The 21,763-nt window shown below is 39.4% G+C and overlaps 1 protein-coding gene and 1 long non-coding RNA gene across 8 annotated transcripts in view; one reads left to right on the forward strand and one right to left on the reverse strand.

Moving 5' to 3' along the window:
- VPS13D (vacuolar protein sorting 13 homolog D) overlaps positions 1 to 21,763 on the reverse strand; it is a 282,625-nt gene that overhangs the window by 137,541 nt on the left and 123,321 nt on the right. For all 7 annotated transcript variants that reach the window (XM_024252889.2, XM_024252903.2, XM_024252907.3 and 4 more), the window contains 9 exons: positions 20,761 to 21,008; positions 18,885 to 19,076; positions 18,451 to 18,577; positions 16,374 to 16,516; positions 12,467 to 12,597; positions 12,070 to 12,245; positions 6,770 to 6,893; positions 5,619 to 5,854; positions 1,469 to 1,577 (listed from right to left, as the gene is read on the reverse strand). In XM_024252889.2, the coding sequence (XP_024108657.2) occupies positions 1,469 to 1,577; positions 5,619 to 5,854; positions 6,770 to 6,893; positions 12,070 to 12,245; positions 12,467 to 12,597; positions 16,374 to 16,516; positions 18,451 to 18,577; positions 18,885 to 19,076; positions 20,761 to 21,008 (1,486 nt within the window). The remainder of the gene's footprint in view (positions 1 to 1,468; positions 1,578 to 5,618; positions 5,855 to 6,769; positions 6,894 to 12,069; positions 12,246 to 12,466; positions 12,598 to 16,373; positions 16,517 to 18,450; positions 18,578 to 18,884; positions 19,077 to 20,760; positions 21,009 to 21,763) is intronic.
- Positions 6,405 to 15,157, forward strand: LOC129052073 (uncharacterized). The gene is made up of 2 exons (XR_008516812.2): positions 6,405 to 6,611; positions 13,857 to 15,157. It is a non-coding gene; the product is annotated as an uncharacterized LOC129052073 (long non-coding RNA).

Below are 21,763 nucleotides of genomic sequence, written 5' to 3' on the forward strand. Positions count from 1 at the left end.
GGAACCACAACACCACAATAGCAACAAGTGCACCTAATTCATGAATCTCAGGTTTCTAAATTCCATTCTCTGATAGAAGGGATGAGGGCTCCCTGGAGAAATGGCAAATTCCAGGAATGGTGCAGGGAAAAATATTAAGATGAACCCAGGATAACTTGCTGTGTCAGAAAGTAAGGAAGTGAGGGCACATGTTGAAAGGACATGGAAGGTTAAAGGAGCTCCCACTGGCCAAAGATAAGAAAAACTGAGCATCAAAATAAATACTGGCCAGGCATGGTGGCTCAGGCCTGTAATCCTAGCACTTTCGGAGGCCAAGGCAGGCAGATTACCTGAGGTCAGGAGTTCAAGACCAGCCTGGCCAACATGGCGAAACCCCATCTCTACTAAAAATACAAAAATTAGTTGGGTGTGGTGGTGGGCTCCTGTAGTCCCAGCTACTTGGGAGGCTGAGGCAGGAGAATCGCTTGAACCCCAGGAGGCAGAGGTTGTAGTGAGCTGAGATCGTGCCATTGCACTCCAGCCTAGGCAACAGAGCAAGATTCCATCTCAAAAATAAATAAATACATACATACATACATACATACATACATACATACATACGCACACACATACTGACACAGTAACAGATAACACACTGAATAAAACAGCAGCCCATACTGAATGACACATATACATATGCATACATAAATAGAAAATATGACAAATAGGAGGTTTATGTAGTCTCAAAGTACCACGCCACAAAATCTTGACTGATTATAAAAAGAAAAAGAGTAGCCTCACTTCTCAGTGGAAAAGGCTACCACACACCTTCTTAATCAATTGCAATAAGTTAACGTCACCAGTAAGGGGACAAATCAACATCACAGCCCCACTTTGGTAAAATTCTTGCCAATTTTCTGGAAATCTGAGATTGTTTCCAAATAAAAAGTAAAAAAACAAAAACAAACCAAACAAAAACCTAAAATGTCAAACTTTCTACATTTGGTTTCCAACTAAAAAGGAGAGGTCCATTTCTTAATGCCAATTTATACACTTTTACCTAATTTTAAATGTCAATGTAACTCTTTTATTATCTATTTACTAGCTGTCATCCTTATCAAGTGAAATAATAACTGAAAATGTTCTATAGGTTATAAAATGTCATATAAAATGTTACAATTATTGCTAGTTAATCTTAGAAATTTGTTCTTGTCTGCTTAACAGTCACCCAGCCCTTAGTAATTCCACATATATTTATTAGTCACGTTCTGCTGATCACACCTGGTGATCATATCCCACTCCAGAAGTCTTCTTACTCCTGATCTGGTACTCATCCGCCCTAACACTGACCTGGAAATGCCAAGAGGCCTGGGTTCCACACAAGTCCCTATGGCCTCATCATGAAATAAGGACTCTGTACTGGGTGATCCTGAGTCCCATCCAGTGATAAAAACCTTGTATTCTAAACTCTGATTGTAAGCTCTCTTACCTTCTTTTTTAAAATGACTCTTTGTGTCTTGGGCGAGACATCCAAAACAAGCTCCGCACAGGTAATGGCCTTGTTGGAAGCCACAGGCCTGCCTGTTCCCTCCTGCAAGCTAGAATTTAAAATATATATATATTACATATAAATATATATACAGGTATACACACATACTCACACATGTATTCAAGTATTAATAGGCAAATGCCCAAAACTTTTATTAAAGAGAAAATTTTTTAAAGGATAGAAGAAAAAGTCTGATGCAAGAGCAGAAAGATCAGGGTTGCATTTTTTCCCCACACAGTTTCAAGATTCATCTCTCAGAAGACATACTCTGACATTTTTCTTCTCTTAATAATTTTAGTGACTTAAAATTCAGATGTAAAAGTATAACCATATATCTTTAGAGGCCCCCCCCACCAAAAAAAAAGGCAAAAAATTTGGCCAGGCACAGCGGCTCCTGCCTGTAATCCTAGCACTTTGGGAGGCCAAGGCAGGTGGATCTCTTGAAGCCAGGAGTGCGAGACCAGCCTGACCAACATGGCAAAATCCCGTCTCTATTAAAAATACAAAAATTAGCCAGGCATGGAGGCAGGTCCCTGTAATCCCAGTTACTCACGAGGCATAGGTATGAGAATTGCTTGAACCCGAGAGGCAGAGGTTGCAGTGAGCTGAGACTGCGCCACTACACTCCAGCCTGGGTGATAGAATGCGATTCTGCCCCAACCCCCAAAAAAAGCAAAAAAAAAAAAAAAAAAAAAAACCAAAACCAAGCCAGACAATTCAAGGGACCAAAAATTAGCTTTACTCTGCCAGGCAGATGATCAGCATCATTGCATCCCCAAGTCTTGGCAAGAAATCAGAGGTCCCTTTAGGATGAAAAGAAAACAAAGGGTTCTAATCAACTTCCTCCAATTCAATCGTGTTACGTTTCTCTGAAGCTAAAGAATCCTAAGCTTTATGGAATGTTGCAGCCTGGCTACACTTAGGGATGTTTGGAAGTTTTATTTAGATTATTCTCCTCTTTCTACTAACCCCTATTAGCAAAAAAAAAAAAAAAAAAAGGAAATGGATTAATTCAGCGTTAAAAACTAGTCTTCATGACACCAAAAGCACAAGCAATCTTTGTTTCTCCCAAAGCAGATAAATTATATGTGATCAAAATGAGAAACTTCTGTGCTTGAAAGGACACAATCTAAAAGTAAAAAGAGAACTCACAAAAATAATGGGAGAAAAAAATTGCAAATCATACATCTGATAAGAGACTGACAGATATGAAGAACTCTGACAATTCAACAATAAAAAGGCAAATAATTCCATTTGAAATATGGACAGTATTTGAATACACTTTCTCCAAAGAATATACACAAATGACTAATAAGCACATGAAAAGACGTGTAACATCATTAGTTATTAAGGATGCAAATCAAAAGCCACAATGAGATACCATTTCATACCCAGTAGGATGGATATCATTTAAAACAAAACAAAACAAAACAAAACCAGGCCTGGCACAGTGACTCACATGTGTAATTCTAGCACTTTGGGAGGCTGTGGCAGGTACATAGCTTGGGCCCAGGAGTTTGAGACCAGCCTGGACAAAATAGTGAGACCCTGTCTCTACCAAAAAAAAAAATTTTTTTTAATTAGCTGGGCGTGGTGCTGCACACCTGTAGTCCCAGCTACGAGAGAGGCTGAAGCAGGAGGACCATTTGATCCCAGGAGGTTGAGGATGCAGCAGGCCAAGATTGTGCCACTGCACACCAGCCTGGGTGACAGAGACCTTGTCTCAAAAATAAAAATAAAAACAAAACCAAAAACCAACACACGTTGGCGAGGATGTGGAGAAACTGGAACCTCTGTACATTGTTGGTAGCAATGTACAATCGTTTAGCCACTGTGGAAAACAGTATGGCGGTTCCTCAAAAAGTTAAACTTAGAATTATAATAGAACCCAGCAACTCCACTCTTCTGTATAAAGCAAAAGAATTGAAAACAAGTACTCAAACAAATATATGTATAGGCATGTTCATAGCAACACTGTTTACAATAGCCAAAACGCAGAAACAACAAAATGTCCAACAACAAATAACTGGATAAACAAAAATGTAGTATATAGCATAGTATTCAGCCACAAAAAATACTGGGTACTTTTCATAAAAAGAATGGGCCAGGAGCGGTGGCTCAAGCCTGTAATCCCAGCACTTTGGGAGGCCAAGGTGGGTGGATCGCCTGAGGTCAGGAGTTCGAGAACAGCCTGACCAACGTGGTGAAATCCCATCTCTACTAAAAATACAAAAAAATTAGCCAGGCGTGGTGGCGTGCACCTGTAATCCCAACTACTCAGGAGGCTGAGGCAGGAGAATCGCTTGAACCCGGGAGGTGGAGGTTGCAGTGAGCCAAGATCACACCACTGCACTCCAGCCTGAGAAACAAGAGCAAAACTCAGTCTCAAAAAAAAACAAAAAAAAAAAGAATGAAGTATTGCCACATGCTACAATGTGTATAAACCTCAGAAACATTATGCTAAGTGAAAGAATCCAGACAAAAAAGGTCACCCTATGATTCCATTTCTCTGAATGTCCAGAATAGGTCGACCCATAAAGACCAAAAGCAGATAGGTGGTTTCCTGTGGCTAGAGACAGGGAGGAATGGGGAGTGACTGCTCAATAGGTTTTGGTTTCTTTTTGGGGTGATAAAAATGCTCTGAACTAGGAAGAGGTGGTGGTGCCACAACATTATGAATGTACCAAATGCCACTGAACTGTTCACTTTAAAATACTTTTATGTTATGTTTCACCTCAAAAACAAAATTTTAAAAAAAAATTCTTCTTCATCATTTATTCCTTCCAAGAATGCAAAGAATTAGTATCTAATATACTCCAAAAAATGGTTCAACCTCTTAGCACAGCAAGATTATTCTAATTCTGCTGTTAGATTCTGCACACCAAGATTCCAGGAGCTTCTCTTTGTATGTCTTCCATATCGGTTCAACCCATCAAGCCCATAATCCTCCACTAGGATTCTTCAGTTAAAGAGCTTAGTAACTACTGGAATTTATAGAACATAAGGAGAAAAACATGACTAACAACCAGATTTAGATTCGGTTTTTCAGGCATTAAACTTTAAGCATGTCCCACTGTTAAGTGCCATAATCTTTAAAAACAAATTAACAACAAACAAACATATTGACTCAATTACAACAAGATAAACATCTAGCACCATCGTTACCAAAGGGAACGTCAACAGACAAAGAAGAATGGTCCTTCTCTGCAGATTCAATTATTACTAGTGAAATCTGGACTCTAAACAGATGAGAGAGATAATGCAAAAACCCAGAGATTATTTTCTGGGCCCCAGGCATGTATAAAAATCTTATTCATATGCAAAAATGTTCCAAACATTTTGGAAAGGAATGTGACTTTAAACGCCCTATTCATCAGGTGATTTATATTTGTAATGTTAAAGATTAAGCTATTTTCCATTTCTTCAGATACACTTTAAAATTGGCCCTGTTATTTCAGCACAGAAACAATAAGCTATATTTATATGTTGGTAGAATGACTACTTTCTGAAAGCCCAGTGTTTTGAATCTCTGCGTGGCAATCTAACAGAATTAAAATAAGCTCAATATTCTTCATCTGACTTTTCTAAATACAACTAGTCAAACAACAGTGAAGATTATAATTCTAAGGCAATGGAATTTCTGTGAAATTAAGCTACTATATTTGGCTTTAGGTGAATATTAACACAGACCCTTAGGTGTCTGCTTAATCAGTATTCTCAATGGGATGGTGGGAGGAGAGTGAGAATGATGACTTGAATAATTATGATGAAGATTAGTCAGTTTCAAAAGAGGAAACAGGCAAAACAGACTAATAAATAGCAAAAAGAAAATTTAAATACTAGAATGAATTCTGGGGAGAGATCTTTAACACAAGAAGGGTCTTGACTCTTTCAATAAATTTTAATCTAGCCAAAAGTCAAGAGTTTAAATTACATGACCTCTTAAGATAGACACTGAGCCCAGGATTTGGTAAAGAATGAAAGAATCTTCCTTTGTACTTTGGTCTCCTAAGAAACTGCTTAACATTTAAAACCTGTTAATAATTAGAACCTTCTGCTTTATAAGAACAGTAATTTAATCAAGAATTACCCAGAGAATGTATATGTAGCAGCAATGTAAATGAAATTTTCATAATAAAGCTGCCGATTATCCTGGAAATCATTCATGTTGCAGTTGATCTCGGAGGACCCTGCCCCTTTAACAGTCAGAGTGATAAAAGGTGGCAAGGTGGGTTCGTCCCAGGCATAATCCAATGAAGTCATGGGCTTCACTTCAGTCCGGAGCCTGGGTTCAGCTACGCCATGCTGAGTAAAGACAACCGGGACCTAGAGTGATGGCAGAGAGGACAAAGAGGACTTCCATTCAGAGGGGGGTTACTGAAAAGTGAGTCAGTGCTTTCTAGGTTTAAGTTCCAAATCCCTCCTAAATGAATCTTACACAGGGAATAAGCCCCAGTGAAATTCATCATCTCACCTTTCCAATGTTTCTAATCATCTTACACATTCCAAAAAAACTCACCAATTAAAGGACATGTGCTACACACACACACACACACACACACACACACACACACACATATATATATATCCTATTGAATTAAAGGCTTTAAATGCTTTGCCAAGTCAAATATCTAAGGGGAGCAATTCTGTCCTTCCAGTGGCATCTTTCTAGCCCGAAGCCCCTGTGATATATTGTGAATACAGAAAAAAATAAGAATTTTGGAATTTGGCTACAAATCATCACATATAAGACCTACTATTATTTGAAAGCATAATTAAAATAGAATCTAAAGACCTACTATTATTTGAAAGCATAATTAAAATAGAATCTAATGATTTCCATATTGACTTTCTTGAAAAATGTATTAAAATGCTCACTGTAACTAAGCAACAGCAGAATTGCCCATTCCCATTGTCACTGACAAGCCGACGTCTTTCTCTGTTTGGACGGGATGTCTACAGAAGACACAGTGTCAACCAACCACTCTAGTCAAAATAAATAAATCTGGGGACTAAAAGATTACTTCTGCCTGGAGAAGGCTGCCCAGCAATCAAAATAACCAGCAGAAAACACCTCTTAATGGTAAGGATTTCTAGGCTTGTCCAGATATAAAGAACCTATCCATATAGCTTCCTTTAAACCCAAGTTGAAAATGTATTGTACCATTGTGTCAAGGGCAGTACACACTCCACCCTCCCACACATGAAACAGTCAAACTGGCTCTCAACTCCACTTGATACCTTAGAAAAGTTGTCAATTCGGAAAGGAGGAGGTAACTGATCTGTGTCACTAAATGAGATCCTATATGTAGCTCCTCGGAGAGTAATTTCCACTCGTAGGAAGAAGCATTTTCCCAAGGTATCCCTGCAGGACAAGGAAACAAAAGAGGCTACATAAAATGTAGGAGACAAGATGCCATCCACTTACTTCTCATATTTCTGACAATCACAACACTGTTTGGGCCTCAGTCAATACTACTGATCTTACAGCCCACTGTGTGTTCTTTCATCATCTGAAAAAAAGTAGAAATTGGAAAATGGTGATTTTCTAATTCTCCCATTTCCTCAACATTTATACACTGATATTCTGCTATAAAGAAGAGGATGGATGGATATAATGTATGTGTATGTGTGTGTGTGTGTGTGTGTGTGTGTGTGTGTGTGTGTGTGTGTGTGTATATACATTTATATACAGAAAAATCGCTAAAGGGAATGGAAAGTTTACCTTAACAGAAAAATATCAGCGAATAAATGTACAGGAAATTAGAGAATTAAAAATCAGCATTTCTAGCTAGGCATGGTGGCTCACACCTGTAATCCCAGCACTTTGGGAGGCCAAGGTGGGAGGATCACTTTAGCCCAGGAGTTCGAGACCAGCCTGGGCAACGTGGTGAGACCTCATCTCAATTAAAAATAAAAATAAAATAATTAATTTTTTAAAAATCTGCATTGCAGCCGGGTGTGGTGGCTCACACCTGCAATCCCAGCACTTCAGGAGGCCAAGACGGGTGGATCACGAGGTCAGGAGATCGAGACCATCCTGGTTAACACGGTGAAACCGCGTCTCTACTAAAAACACAAAAATATTAGCCAGGCGTAGTGGCAGGCACCTGTAGTACCAGCTACTCAGGAGGCTGAGGCAGGAGAATGGTGTGAACCCAGGATGCGGAGCTTGCAGGGAGCCGAGATCGCGCCACTGCACTCCAGCCTGGGCGACTGAGTGAGACTCCGTCTCCAAAAAAAAAAAAAAATTTCATTGCAACCACCAATGTAATAAGTGATTCAAGAACCATTAAACCATTGAATGAAAGCTTTTTGGGAAACAGAATATTCACTTAGTCTTAAATTATTCCCTCAATGGGATTATTCTTATTTACAAAGAACAAAGGAAACTTCACAAAAAAGAGGCCTGCTGGACACCACCTTAACCAGGTGATGAACAACTTATCACCACCAATAATGAGACCAACAGACACCACAGGCATCCTGATGTGACACGGTGGGAGACACACAGCATCACACAGGTAGTACAGTTATCGAAAATATTTGACCCAAATCTACAGACAGGAAATCACTGCCCAAATGCAGAAAATAGGACATTCTACAAGAAACTAGTTTGGAATCTTCAAAAATGTCAATGTCACTAAACACAAAATGGGCAAAGCGGGACTACTCTAGATTAAAGAAGACGAGAATACACGTGGCAAGTAAAAAATCCTAGATCAATGGGAAGGGAGTTGCTTTGAAGGACATTTTAGTCATTCGTTCAGTCAATGAAAACTATTTATTAGAAAACATATCAAGGTTAAATTTCATCAGTATGTGATAATAGTATTACATTTAATTAGAAAAATGTCCCTATTTTTAGGTGATAAGTGAAGTTTTTATGGCTTAAGTATCATGATGACTTTAATTTACTTTCAAATAGTTCAGAAAGGAAAATGTGTGTTGATGTATGTGAAGAGAGAAGCAACATGTAGCAACATGCTGAAAACTGGTAAATCTAGGTAAAAGATATAGGGATATTCATTTACTACTTTTGTAACTTTCCTATAGTTTAAATTGTTTCCAAATGAAAAGGTGAGGAAAGTAAATGAAATAGATGGCATAGGTCTGTTCGCAGTAGTTTAGGACTGCCCGTTAAAACCATTTTAAAAGGATTAACAAAAATTACACAAATCATCCTCCTCCTCCAAACTGGCTTCCAATTCTCACACAACGGATAGGGGCTGCCTCTATCCAGGGAATATACAAAACAATGGTGGTTTTAGCTATAGAATCCCTTTTCCCTCCCAACTCCTTCACCCAAATAAAATCTTACGGGGAACACATTATGCTAACAGACAAAAGCGCTGGTTGAGGTAGGGATGAGACTGCTAGAGCCCTACCCAGTAGGCTCCCTTGGGCACTAGAGTCACCTTCTTAAAACCCAACAGCTCCTAAAAACATAGCCTAAAAACCACTATATCCAGATCCAATTCACACTAAAAAAGGCCAGGGCAAAGTATAATTAAGAAGAGCTCACTACTGAATCAGATAATACATTTAAAAGTCAAATATAAATACTATTTTGGGGCCAGGTATGGTGGCTCACGCCTATAATCTTAGCACTTTGGGAGGCCAGGGCAGGAGGATCACTTGAGACCAGAAGTTCCAGACCAGCCTGGGCAACACAGTGAGACCTTATCTCTACTTTTTTCTATTTTTTTTTTTAAATTAGCCAGGCATGGTGGTGCATGCCTGTAGTCCTAGCTACTCAGTAGGCAGGAGGGTCACTTCAGCCTAGGTGTTCAAAGTCACAGTGAACTATGATTGGACCACCGCACTCAAGCCTGGGCAACAGAACAAGACTCTATTTCCAACAAAAACAAAAACAAAAACAAAACCACTATTTTAAGAAATATTTTGGAACATCTATTGTTAAATTATCATATTTCTGTTCCTTTGTAATAGTGTTCTCAATAGAGAGCTGACCATAAAGTATAAAAGATTAAATTTTGCTTCTAAACATGTTGAAATAGCACTGATTTCAGATTCTTCAACTTCAAAAGCATTTGATGAAAGAAATTTTTTTTTTTTTTTTTTTTTGAGACAGAGTCTCACTCTGTTACCCAGGCTGGAGTGCAATGGCACGATCTCGGGTCACTGCAACCTCCGCCTCCGGGTTCAAGTGATTCTCCTTCCTCAGCCTCCTGAACAGCTGGGATTATAGGTGCACACCACCATGCCTGGCTAATTTTTGTATTTTCAGTAGAGATGGGGTTTCACCATGTTGGTCAGGCTGGTCTGACTCCTGACCTCGTGATCCACCCACCTAGGCCTCCCAAAGGGCTGGGATTACAGGCGTGAGCCACCATGCCCGGCCTGATGAGAGAAATTAAAGACACAACTGAAAAGACTTCCCATGTTCAGGGACTGGAAAACATAATTTTTAAGATGTCAATACTACAAAACCCTATGGACTTAATGCAATCCCTATCAACATCCCAACAGCATTTTTTGCAAAATCCATCTTGAAATTCATATGGATCTAAGGAACTCTGAATAGAGAAAACAACCTTGAAAAACAACAACAAAGTTGGAGGTCTCACATTTCCTTATTCCAAAATTTAATACAAAGCAACTATAATCAAAACAGGGTGGTACTGGCATAAAGACATATAGACCAATGGAACAGATTAGACAGCCCAGAAATAAACTTCCACCTGTAGGGTCAAATGATTTTCAACAACAGTACCAAGATCATTTAATGGGAAAGGAGAGTCTTTTCAATAAATGGTGCTGAGAAAACCAAATATCCACATACCAAAAAGTGAAGCTGGACCTTCACCTTATGCCATACACAAACATTAACCCAAAACGAATCAAAGACCTAGAAGTCAGAGCTAAAACTATAAAACGCTTAGAATAGGAATTCCTACAATTCAAAAACAACCTAATTCAAAAATTGGCAAAGGAATTGAATAGATATTTTTTCCAATGAAGATATACAAATGGCCAAAAAGCACATGAAAAGATGCTCAACATCACTAATCATTAAGGAAATAAGAATCTAAACCACAGTGCGATACCACCTCATACCCATTATACAGAGGCAGGACTATCACTTAAGGCTTGTGTCAAAAACAAAGAAAACAAGTGTTGGTGAGGTTGTGGAGAAAGTGGAACCCTGTGCACTGGTGTCAGGGAAGTAAAATGGTGCAATGACTGTGGAAACCTATGGTGGTTCCTCAAAAAATTAAAACCAGAATGATCATGTGATCCAACAATTCCACATCTGGATCTATACCCAAAATAACTGAAAGCAGGGTCTTGAACCGATATGGATACACCTATGTTCGCAGTAGTTCATGATAGCCAAAGGTGGAAGCAACCCAAGTGTCCATTAATAGGTGAATAAACACAAATATTAATACGGACATTGACAATATTATGCTAAGTGAAATAAGCCAGTCACAAAAAGACAAATACCGTTTGATTAAACTTACATGAGGTACCTAGAGTAGTCAAATTTATAGACACAAAGTAGAACATGGTGGCCAGGGGCTGAGGGGAATGGGAATGAGGAGTTAAGTTTAATGGGTACAGAGTTTCAGTTTCGCAAGATGAAAAGAGTTTGGGGGATTATTTCCAAAATAATATAAATGTACTTACACCAGTTAACTGTATACTTAAAAATGGTTAAGACAGTAAATTTTATATCTGTTTTACCACAATTTAAAATATTTTTAAATAATTTTTTTAAAGTATTTGATGAAAGCAAGAAGAAAGTTTAAATCATCCTGGGCTAGTTAAGGCTGATTTTTTTTTTTTTTTTTTGAGATGGAGTCTCACTGTCGCCAGACTGGAATGCAGTGGCGTAATCTCAGCTCACTGCAACCTCCGCCTCCTGGATTCAGGTGATTCTCCTGTCTCAGCCTCCTGAGTAGCTGAGACTACAGCCACACACCACCACCCCCAGCTAATTTTTGTATTTTTAGCAGAGATGGGGTTTCATCATGTTGGCCAGGATGGTCTCGATCTCTTGACCTCGTGATCCACCTGTGTCGGCCTCCCAAAGTGCTGGGATTACAGGCATGAGCCATTGCGCCCGGCCTGGTTAATTTTTCTTAACAAGAACTGAGTGTTACCACATTAGGTGTAGAAAGCCAGATGATTTACTAGAACAGCATCAAATGAAAGAAGGGTTTGTATAAATATGTCAGAATATACAAAAATATTTATAATGAGCGTTACCATCTAAATGCAGACAGACCTTTCAAAGTTGCAGGTAATCAAAATATGAGCTCAGTGCTACTCTTTGGATTAGACAACAGCAATTACACCATGGTCAAAACGGGCAACACCTCCTTTAGTTTATTCCATCAAATTATCCTCTCACACTTCCCTGGACTTTGCAAGTTCTAAGATCTCTGTCTGAGCCAGAAATATTTGTGCCCATTTTACAAAAGGCTTGTTATTACAGTACCACATCTCAAACTGTTATTACAGTACTACATCTCAAACTACATTTGTGTCTATATTTAGAGTCTCAAACTTACCTCATGTTGATATGGAAGGAATTATTCTTGTTGACTTCAAAGCCTCCAGACCAAATACAATTGGGAACATCCATCAGTCTGACACACAATAGCTGATCATAGTCATTCCGAGGCCAGTGGAACACCACACTGGAACCAGGAAGGGTGGAAATGTAACCTTCGGGATTGGCTGTTCCCTAAAACACATAGGATCACAGGCTTTAGTCAACAAGTCGATTCATGACAATAAGTGTTACTGAGTACCTACTCTGAGCCTTACCCTCTAACAGGAGCTATCTGGGTACCAAAGGCACAGAGCAGTTACTCGCATCACAGAACATACAGTCTTCACAGAAGATGACATTAAAACTCGTGCTATTAAATAGGCACTCTCATCCTTCAAAAGCAAACTGCTCACCTGTCCCCTGGCAAATTCCCTCTGTGCAAATGCAAGCTTGTGAGATGATTTATTATCTAACAGGTAACGGGGGGCAAAGATGACCATGCAGGTGTCAATGTATCGACCTCGGCCTTTCTTGACATCAATACCTACAAATAACAAGAACCACTTTTATGAATTAACCATGAAGAGAGAAAACTCTTGGTCTGACAAAAATAAATAACCTTCACAGTTACTTAGTTTCTCTGAGAAAATAACTGTATCACCTGAACCTTCTAGGAATGTAATGAAAACAGCAATTGTACTCAAAGTATTATTACTCCTTATTCCCATTTAGGCCTTAAAAAGGTTCAGAGGCAATATCAACATCCCCTTAATTCCTAGTTTCTTCACACGGTGTGTACCATTTAACAGCAACTAAAATATATAGGTGTCCAGTCACATATACCTTAGGTTTCCATTTATGAAGCTGAATACTCACAACAGTTTCACATGATACTTTTTTGCTTACACCTGAGACACAAAATTTCCTTCTAGAGAACCTGCCACTTTTACAGATACAGTGGAAATTTCAGATTACTTAGTTGGATTCTGTAATGTTCTAAACTTCACTGACTCTTCTCTAGTATTTTATTTTAGCCCAGTGCCCAAGAATCCAGCTCAAACATAAGGCTAAGTATTATAGAAATTATTCATGGCCAGGTGTGGTGGCTTACGCCTGTAATCCCAGCACTTTGGGAGGCCGAGATGGGTGGGTCATTTGAGGTCAGGAGTTCGAGACCAGCCTGGCCAACATGGTGAAACCCCATCTCTACTAAAAATACAAAAATCAGCTGGGCGTGGTGGCGGCACCTGTAGTCCCAGCTACTTGGGAGGCTGGGGCAAGAAAGAGAATTGCTTGAACTTGGGAGGCGGAGGTTGCAATGAGCCAAGATCGCACCATTACCCTCTAGTCTGGGTGACAGTGCGAGACTCCGTCTCAAAAAACAAATAAATAAAATAATTTATTCATTTATAAAATTAATGTTTTCAGCACCTACTATATATTAGGAAAAAATAAGAAAACAGTCCAAAGGAAATCTCAAGACAGCTGGTTCCAAATATAGAAAAGCACTGAATTATCTTAAAAACTCTGATAACAATTTTTAAAAATAAAAAATTCAGTGGGATGAATTTATTCACTCATTCATTCAGACAATAAATATAGCAATGACATTCAAGATACTGGGCTGAGCTCTGGTCACCCATTGATAAAAATATTTATCATAGAAATAATAAAAATAACAACAACAACAATAATAATAATTACTGATCTCTTAATACATGCTAGGCCCTCCCCCAAAGGCTTTACATTGAATCCTCGTAACAACCTTCTAAGTTAGATATTTTAATTATTTCCATTTTACAGATGAGGAGACGAAGGCATGGAAAGCTAAGTAACTGACTCTATGTCACGCAGCTAGTATGTGCCACAGCTGGGATTCAAGTCCAGGCAGTCAGCCTCCGGAGCAGCACCCTCATCAGGCTTGCTTGTATTGTGATGAGACATATACAAGGACTCCACTCCATTCAGCAGTCATCAAGTATCAAGAGAACCATTAAAATAGAAAACTCCACCTTAGCATTTGACAACCGGGTGTCACAGATTTCTCAACACAATCCCAATTATAAATATTCCAATCTGTTAATGCCGTAATTCACTTAAACTGGCTTGAAAATGCTGATGTTCCTTTAACACAAGCCTTGAAAATACCTGAAAGACTGAGAAAAGTCACACACAAAAATCTCTCTAAAACTCTGTATCTAAGAAATGCTATGTAATACTGGGATATGGAGCTATACCCTATCACTTCTTTCTGTGACATACAGAGAAGCTTTCATTGTCAGAAATCAACATTATCATAGTTAGGTGATATCTAATAGGAAGTCTAACTATAAAAGATGTATCTAATTTAATATTATAAAAAGAGTCTAGGGTACTCTGGACAATACAGACATTCAATCTTTGGAAAAAGGTGGGCTTCTTTCCCCCTTCACATCTTATATTGCCCTGGGAAACCCCTGATAAATCAATAAGCTGATAAGATCAACAGGCACAAAATCGTTCTTTTTGGAGATCTGTGTGAGGCTACCTGGCAAGCCTGTCCCCGGCTTTTCAGTTTGGACTATGCTCTAAACTTTCCCGAAAGGGAGTTGGTTATCTATCCTATTCTTCAAAATATTCAAGTAGGAGATTCCACAAATTCCCTTGTGGGAATATATGGCAAAAGTTCATGACCCTCAAGAATTATAAAGTCCTATCTTAGCCCACTCCCTCTATGCCTTCCCTAGGTGGATCAACAAAACTTAAATCACAGTCTTAGCCCTCAAAACATATGCCACGAGCTTTAGTGAATGCTCCTAGCATAACAACTTATATGGGTAATCACTGCATATGTCTGATCAGTTTGCTCAACTGGCCTCTGCAAGACTTCTGTGGTTCTTAGTGCTAGCTGCTTTAAAAGGAACAAGCTCCTCCCACCCCAATTTGTCCCAACTACAGCTTCCAGTCAACCTGTGATATCTTGCTTTGCAAAATACATCAAGGGCAAAATACTCCAGCAGAAAGCCAAACTCAGCATGAAGCAGCCTTTGCCTATTCAAGGGGTGGAGCAAACAAAAGTGAGAAAAAGTTAAGATAACTATCTTGTGCTGCAAGATCAAATAAAGTTTATTTCTTTTAAAAATCTTAATGTCAACTTTAAGAAAACAGTTCACATGTCAAGGGAGAATGAATACAAACCTATGATTAAAAATCCAAAAAGGAAACTATACTTGAAAGATTCTTTTATTAATAAATCCTCAGACATCTAAACATATCTTTGATTCTCCATGGGACTCAGGATAAATATGTAAATGATATCACATCAGTTTTTCCTTGGTCTAGGAAGGAACTATGACTACTATGTGCATACTGTCCAATACGGTGCCAGTAGCCATATGTGGCTATTTAAACCTAAATTCATTAAAATTAAATAAAAAGAAAAATTCAATTCCTCAGCCATACTTGCCTTACTTCTCACTAATGTGCTCTCCAGGGCTCAGCAGCCACATGTGGCTAGTGGCTAGTGGCTACTACTAGATAGTGCAAAACAGAACATTTCCATCATCACAGAAAGTTCTACAGGACCACGCAGTCGTAGATGGTGTTCCAATGTTCAAAACTAAACATTGCTTTGAGATGCTGGGAAATTATATACTGAAAGGATGTGCTGCTACAATTTTCACCTTGATTCATATTTCAATCAAATTATCTTAACCCTTTAGAGAATCTTTTGAGTGTTCTCAAGTGGCTATGAGACATATGGGTACAGTATCCTCCCCTCCCCTTTCCACCCTTCCCATCTCCATAAGCAAAGTGAGTTTGGAGATTGCTTTAATTACTACAACCACCAAGTGCATTTTATTTGTATCCCCCAATCCTAATCCTACTTCTGACCCAGATTTCCCCTTTGCATCTAGGCAGGTCACTTAACCTCTCTCCTTCAGTTTCAAGGAGAACAATGTTTCTTACCCTCTTAGGGCTTGCAAATTTTAATGAATGCGTGGGAATACTTGGAGGATGAAAGGCATGCTAAGTGTTCCTATTATTCCCCTGAAAAACAAGGATTCAAGCCAAACTGATACTTTCCTGACACAGGTGAGTCTGAAATTAAACAGAGCCACAGACCTCAAAAGGGCAGTGTTTAGGTGGCTCCTCAGATCCCCAGGAGAATAGGTCTGTGTTGATATCAGTGTAGCATTCAGAGAACAGATACCTGACCCAATGCCAAATAAGAAAATCAGTACTTGTAGTCAGGCCAAAATGCATGGCCAGCTCATTCCTCCAAGCCTGAGGTCATCAGCCAATGGTTCTGATTGTCCCGCTGCCCCAAATGTAACCCACCAATGTTATAGATCAGCCCTGGGCGGTTTCCTTGCTGGATGACTTTCAAAGCTCGGACACCACTACCACCATCCAGGGAGAAGCCCTGACACCAGCCCGGCATGCCTTCTGGATGAATCCCCCTTCCGATTCTCATCGTGCAGCTGTGGGGCAGAAAAGCAAAGATGTAGATATTCATCCACAAGAAAGTCTTATCTGCCTGTTCTAACTGGGAAACACTAATACAGTTATCACCCAAATTCCATCTCTACCACTGACTCTCTTCCTCACTCTCATGTGATTCCCTAGCACAGTGAGAAAATTCATTAGTGGTTAAAGCTGTATCTTAGAGGCAGCCACAGTACAACACTGTGTGAAATTTATGGACATCTACAACTAAATGCTATAGGAGAAAACATTAGGATTCTATGAATATAACACATGAGGAAAATGGTGCAATTTCTAATATTCCCCTAAAAATCAAGGATTCAAGTCAAACTAATCCTTTGCTGACTCTGCTGTTTCAAGGGCTCATTTTAAAAAGCACAAGAAGCATATGTACAGAAGATGCAGGTATGATGCGTTACTTCTAAGGGCTGATACTTTTTTTTTTTTTTTTTGAGACGGAATCTTGCTCTGTCACCCAGGCTGGAATGCAATGGTGCAGTCTAGGCTCACTGCAACCTCTGCCTCCCAGGTTCAAGTGATTGTCTTGCCTCAGCCTCCCGAGTAGCCGGGACTATAGGCATGTGCCACCATACCTGGCTAATTTTTGTATTTTTAGTAGAGACGGGGTTTCACCATGTTGGCCAGGCTGGTCCCAAACCCCTGACCTTGGGATGTGCCTCGGTCTCCCAAAGTGCTGGGATTACAGGCGTGAGCCACCACACCCAGCCGGACTGATACTATTACAACAGCAAAGCACTGTTTAGTTGGCCAGTGTCCTGTCATGGATTTGGGCAACATAATTCCTGAATGTGTGTTCCAGCTCTACCACTAACAAGCGATATAAACTTGGGCAGGTAGCAATCTCTCTGAGCCTGTTTCCTCATCTTAAAATATAACAATATTTCCTGCCCTGCCTAAACCATTGGGATGGTGGGAAGAATCCAGTGAGATGGTCTATGTGAAATGCTCTGGGAACTGTGCAATTCACAGATAAAACACACTGTGTGACACACGTCAAATCCTAAATCTAACACTGTCCAAATCATTTCAGGAAAAGAATGAGACTGGGCTCGCTGCACATGCCAAGAGGCTGGCTGCATCCCCTACAATATCCAGAACTCTCATCAATCCTCTTTCCACGCCTCAAACACTAATCTACACTCCAATCTTCCCTTGTAAACACATCAGTACCCACTGAAGTGTGGTACTCCAGAAGACTTTCTGTTAAGCTGTCAGCACAATTCTACCGATAACACGGTATGGCATTTTAGCACTATTGGATACACCCATTTATCTTTGATTAGAGCTCTATTAAAAGACTCCTGTAAAAAGCAAAATGTCAAAACCAAGAACAAAAGTGAATTAATGCTCCTACCATACATTAAAAGCACATGTCATCTAATCCTCACAGTTGTTTTTTGTCCCTGCTTTTAAACATGCAATGAGTGCTTTGAGACCATAAAATGGCACATTTTACTTCAAGAGTAAAAGGGATGAATTTCCAAATGTGATACAAATCCTGGATTGGATTAATGAGGCTGATGGCTTTACCAAAGAACCAGTCTATGTCCATTCTGATGCCAGCTCCTGTGCCTGTGCTAAAAGTTTACAGGGGAAGAAAAACAGCAGAGGAGGAAGGAGAACACGTGGCTTTCTCTTCGTTGGCAGAGTTATGAATAGGAAAACTACTTCAATGCATGTAAAATAAAACTAGCTTTCATTATAAACCAACCAAATGGTTTATTTTCAGTATCAAATAACATAGAAATTAGATCCCCAAAAATCCCATTAGGTCATGGTTCTATTCCCCTGCCAAGTCAGGATTGTTATCTACAGTATATTTCTACTTACACGGATATATTATAGCCTTTACTAATTTCTTCCCTTCCCTGGGAGCTTATTTCCCCTTCCCATAAATAACTGTACTCACAGGTTTGGCTGCTCTTTGTCAGCATAGCAGAATAAGAGAGGACTCAGGCTCCGAGCCAGCTCATGCTCCTCAAACTGGCCTGCAGCATCTGTCTTGGCATTGTCCTGTCTGAAGATCAGTGGCAACCCTTTAGGAAGGAGAGGAAAGTTTACATCAATACCACCCAGTCTATCTGAAAGAGATGCAAATGGTGAACGAATAAAATCATCAAGCGGGAAAAGAGTGAAAATTGAATCTATTTAGTGGGCTCAGTTTCTTGCCTAAAAGGACAGTTTTGAGCATGATTAAGCATTTATGATGGAAGCAGGAACATTTCAGCAGTTCAGACTGTTGAAGTAATCTATTTGCATTGGCTCCATTTAGTTAGTTAAGCAAATAAATCTGAATTCCCATGACTAATGCCAAAGACCTACTTGAGCAGCCCCTGTATGTACCTGTTTTGTTAATTAGCCAATATGGAGCAGAAATGAAGATCTTTAAGGATCCTTCTGCTCGACACACAATCCGGATGGTGAGGTTCAGCTGCCGACGGTTGACGTCATAGAGTCGCATCCTCACCATATAGTTTTGGGTTCCAGGTGGAATGAGCAATTCTTTACAGAGGGGGAAATTCTCCAGTGATACCCCTAAAGAAGATACAAACTGTTAACTTTCAGAGTTCTCACTATAGTTTGTCAAAATAGCTCACAGCAAAAGTAAACTGGATTCCTTTTGGGAAAACCAGTAACTAAGTATCTAACTGCAAAAATCTTCATTAGAATGGCTCTTTCCCTCTAGCTAGGGTAGGGATCAATATAAGCAAACCAGATGGCCTGGAAGTCACACTAGAGAGCCTAAATTGCATAATCATATGGGTTAGATAGCCTAACCCATATGATTAGATATAAATTAGATATTTTGATATCCTAACCCTGGGTGACAGAGTGAGACTCCACCTCAAAAAAAAAATTAAATTTTTAATCAACACATAATAATAACTGTACATATTTTGGGGGTACAGTGAGATGTCTCAATACATATACACATTGTGAAATGATCAAATCAGGGTATTTAGCATTTTCATCATCTCAAACATTCATTGTTTCTTTCTAGTTAGAACACTAAAAATCCTCTCTTCTAGCTCTTATGAAATACACCATACAATATTGTTAACTATGATCACCATTCCTCTTTGTTTCAAGTGTTGCAAATATGATAATGATTCTCTACTTTGACTTCATTCACCCTGTTAAAGCAAACTAAATATGGCCTGAGGACTCCGTACTTCTATATGAATCTTTGTGGATGAACTGCCAGCTAACTTAATAGGTAGACAAGATTGAAGACCCGATTTAGGATTATGTACCTGTAACAACAGCTGAGTCTTGGCCAATCCCAGGGGCCACACTTCAACCCACTCATACACTGCTGAGTATTCCAACTGTGTTCAAATAAGGCAAACACCAACCCGTAACCAATCCAGCTGATTCTGTACTTCACCTCTGATTTCTGTACGTCACTTCCTTTTTGGCCTATAAATTTGTTCTGACCACGAGGCATCCCTGGAGTCTCTCTGAATCTGCTGTGATTCTGGGGGCTGCCCAATTTGCAAATTGTTCATTGCTCAGTTAAACTCATTTAAATTTAATTTGGCTGAACTTTTCCTTTTAACAACCCTTACAACTGAAAATTACTTGATGCATTCCAAACCCCCATTTCTTCACCAGTAAAATGGGGCAAATAACTATTTCTATAAGGATTACACGAGATTACATGTGTGAAAAAGCCAGGTATGCCTGGAATAGAGTGAGCGCTTAGCAAACATTTATACTTTCAATAAAAAGAGAAGAGGCATAAGATTTTGCTTGGGAAAAGCATAGTTTAAAAAGATGAAATGACTTCCTACAATCATACATCATGTGAGCAATGTAAGAAAAAAGGCTCTGTTGAGTGCCTCCTCTGTAAACCTTTTGGTTTGATAAGTTTTTTTTATCCTTTTCTATAAGTTCTTTTTTTTTAAGAGACAGGGTCTTACTTTGTTGCTCAGGCTGGTAGGCAGTAGCGTGAACATAGATCACTGAAGCCTCAAACTTCTAGACTCAAGTAACCTTCCCGCCTCAGCCTCCTGAGAAGTCGGGACTACAGGCATGTACTGCCGCCGCCTCTAGCTAAAGGTTATTTTTTTTAACTGCACTGATTCCTTTGAGCTGGCTTATTGAGATATTATATGTGTCCCAATTTCTCCAAGATGCTTACCAAATAAATAATCACAAAATACTCATTGATATTTTCATAGGATCATGACAAATGATCATCTGACTACATTCTTACCCAGCTCAATGTTCTGGGATGTATCAGCTGTGTGGAGAGCTGCCTCCTTGCCAGGTTTCAGCGTCCCATTAATTGGCATTCCTTTAACATAAAAATCAAGTTCACAGGGTAGCAAGTTGCAGATTACCACAGTTGGCAGGAGATATATGGTATGCCCAGGCTGTCTGAAAATCTGTTTTGCGCTGTCAGAAAATATGTTTGAGGGCATATAATCTGGATAATTCTCTTTCTTTATAGCCACACAAAACCTATGAAGATAAAATGGTGTAAAAATCATCACACTTAATGAAGAACTTAAATTTTTTCTCCTTAGCTAAGTAGGAGAAAGAATAACATTAAGATGGTTCAATGAGTAAAATTATTTGCAGTTTTCAATCCAAATACATTTACTAAGATATAAATGCACAATAATATGTATAGATTTTAAATGTTCAGTTTGATGAGCTCTGACAATTATACACACCTCTATAAACACCATCCAAAATAAATTATAGGACATTTCCCTCACCCCAGAAAGTTCCCTCATGTCCGGAATTCCAATCAATATTCTCCTCCATCATTCAGGCAACCCCTTTCTAACATTTATCACTATGGATTAGTTGTGTCTGTTCTGGAACTGCATACATATAAGTGGAATCATGCAGTATGTACTACTCTTCATGTCTGGCTTCTTTTTTTTTTTTTTTTTTTTTGAGATGGAGTCTCGCTCTGTCCCCCAGGCTGGAGTGCAGTGGCGCGGTCTCGGCTCACTGCAAGCTCCGCCTCCCAGGTTCACACCATTCTCTAGCCTCAGCCTTCCAAGTAGCTGGGACTACAGGCGACCGCCACCACGTCCAGCTAATTTTTTGTATTTTTAGTAGAGACGGGGTTTCACCGTGTTAGCCAGGATGGTCTTGATCTCCTGACCTCGTGATCCGCCTGCCTTGGCCTCCCAAAGTGCTGGGATTACAGGCATGAGCCACCGCACCCGGCCTATGTCTGGCTTCTAAAACTTAAAATCTCA

The sequence above is a fragment of the Pongo abelii genome, chromosome 1, assembly GCF_028885655.2.
Source record: "Pongo abelii isolate AG06213 chromosome 1, NHGRI_mPonAbe1-v2.0_pri, whole genome shotgun sequence".
Lineage (NCBI taxonomy): Eukaryota > Metazoa > Chordata > Mammalia > Primates > Hominidae > Pongo > Pongo abelii.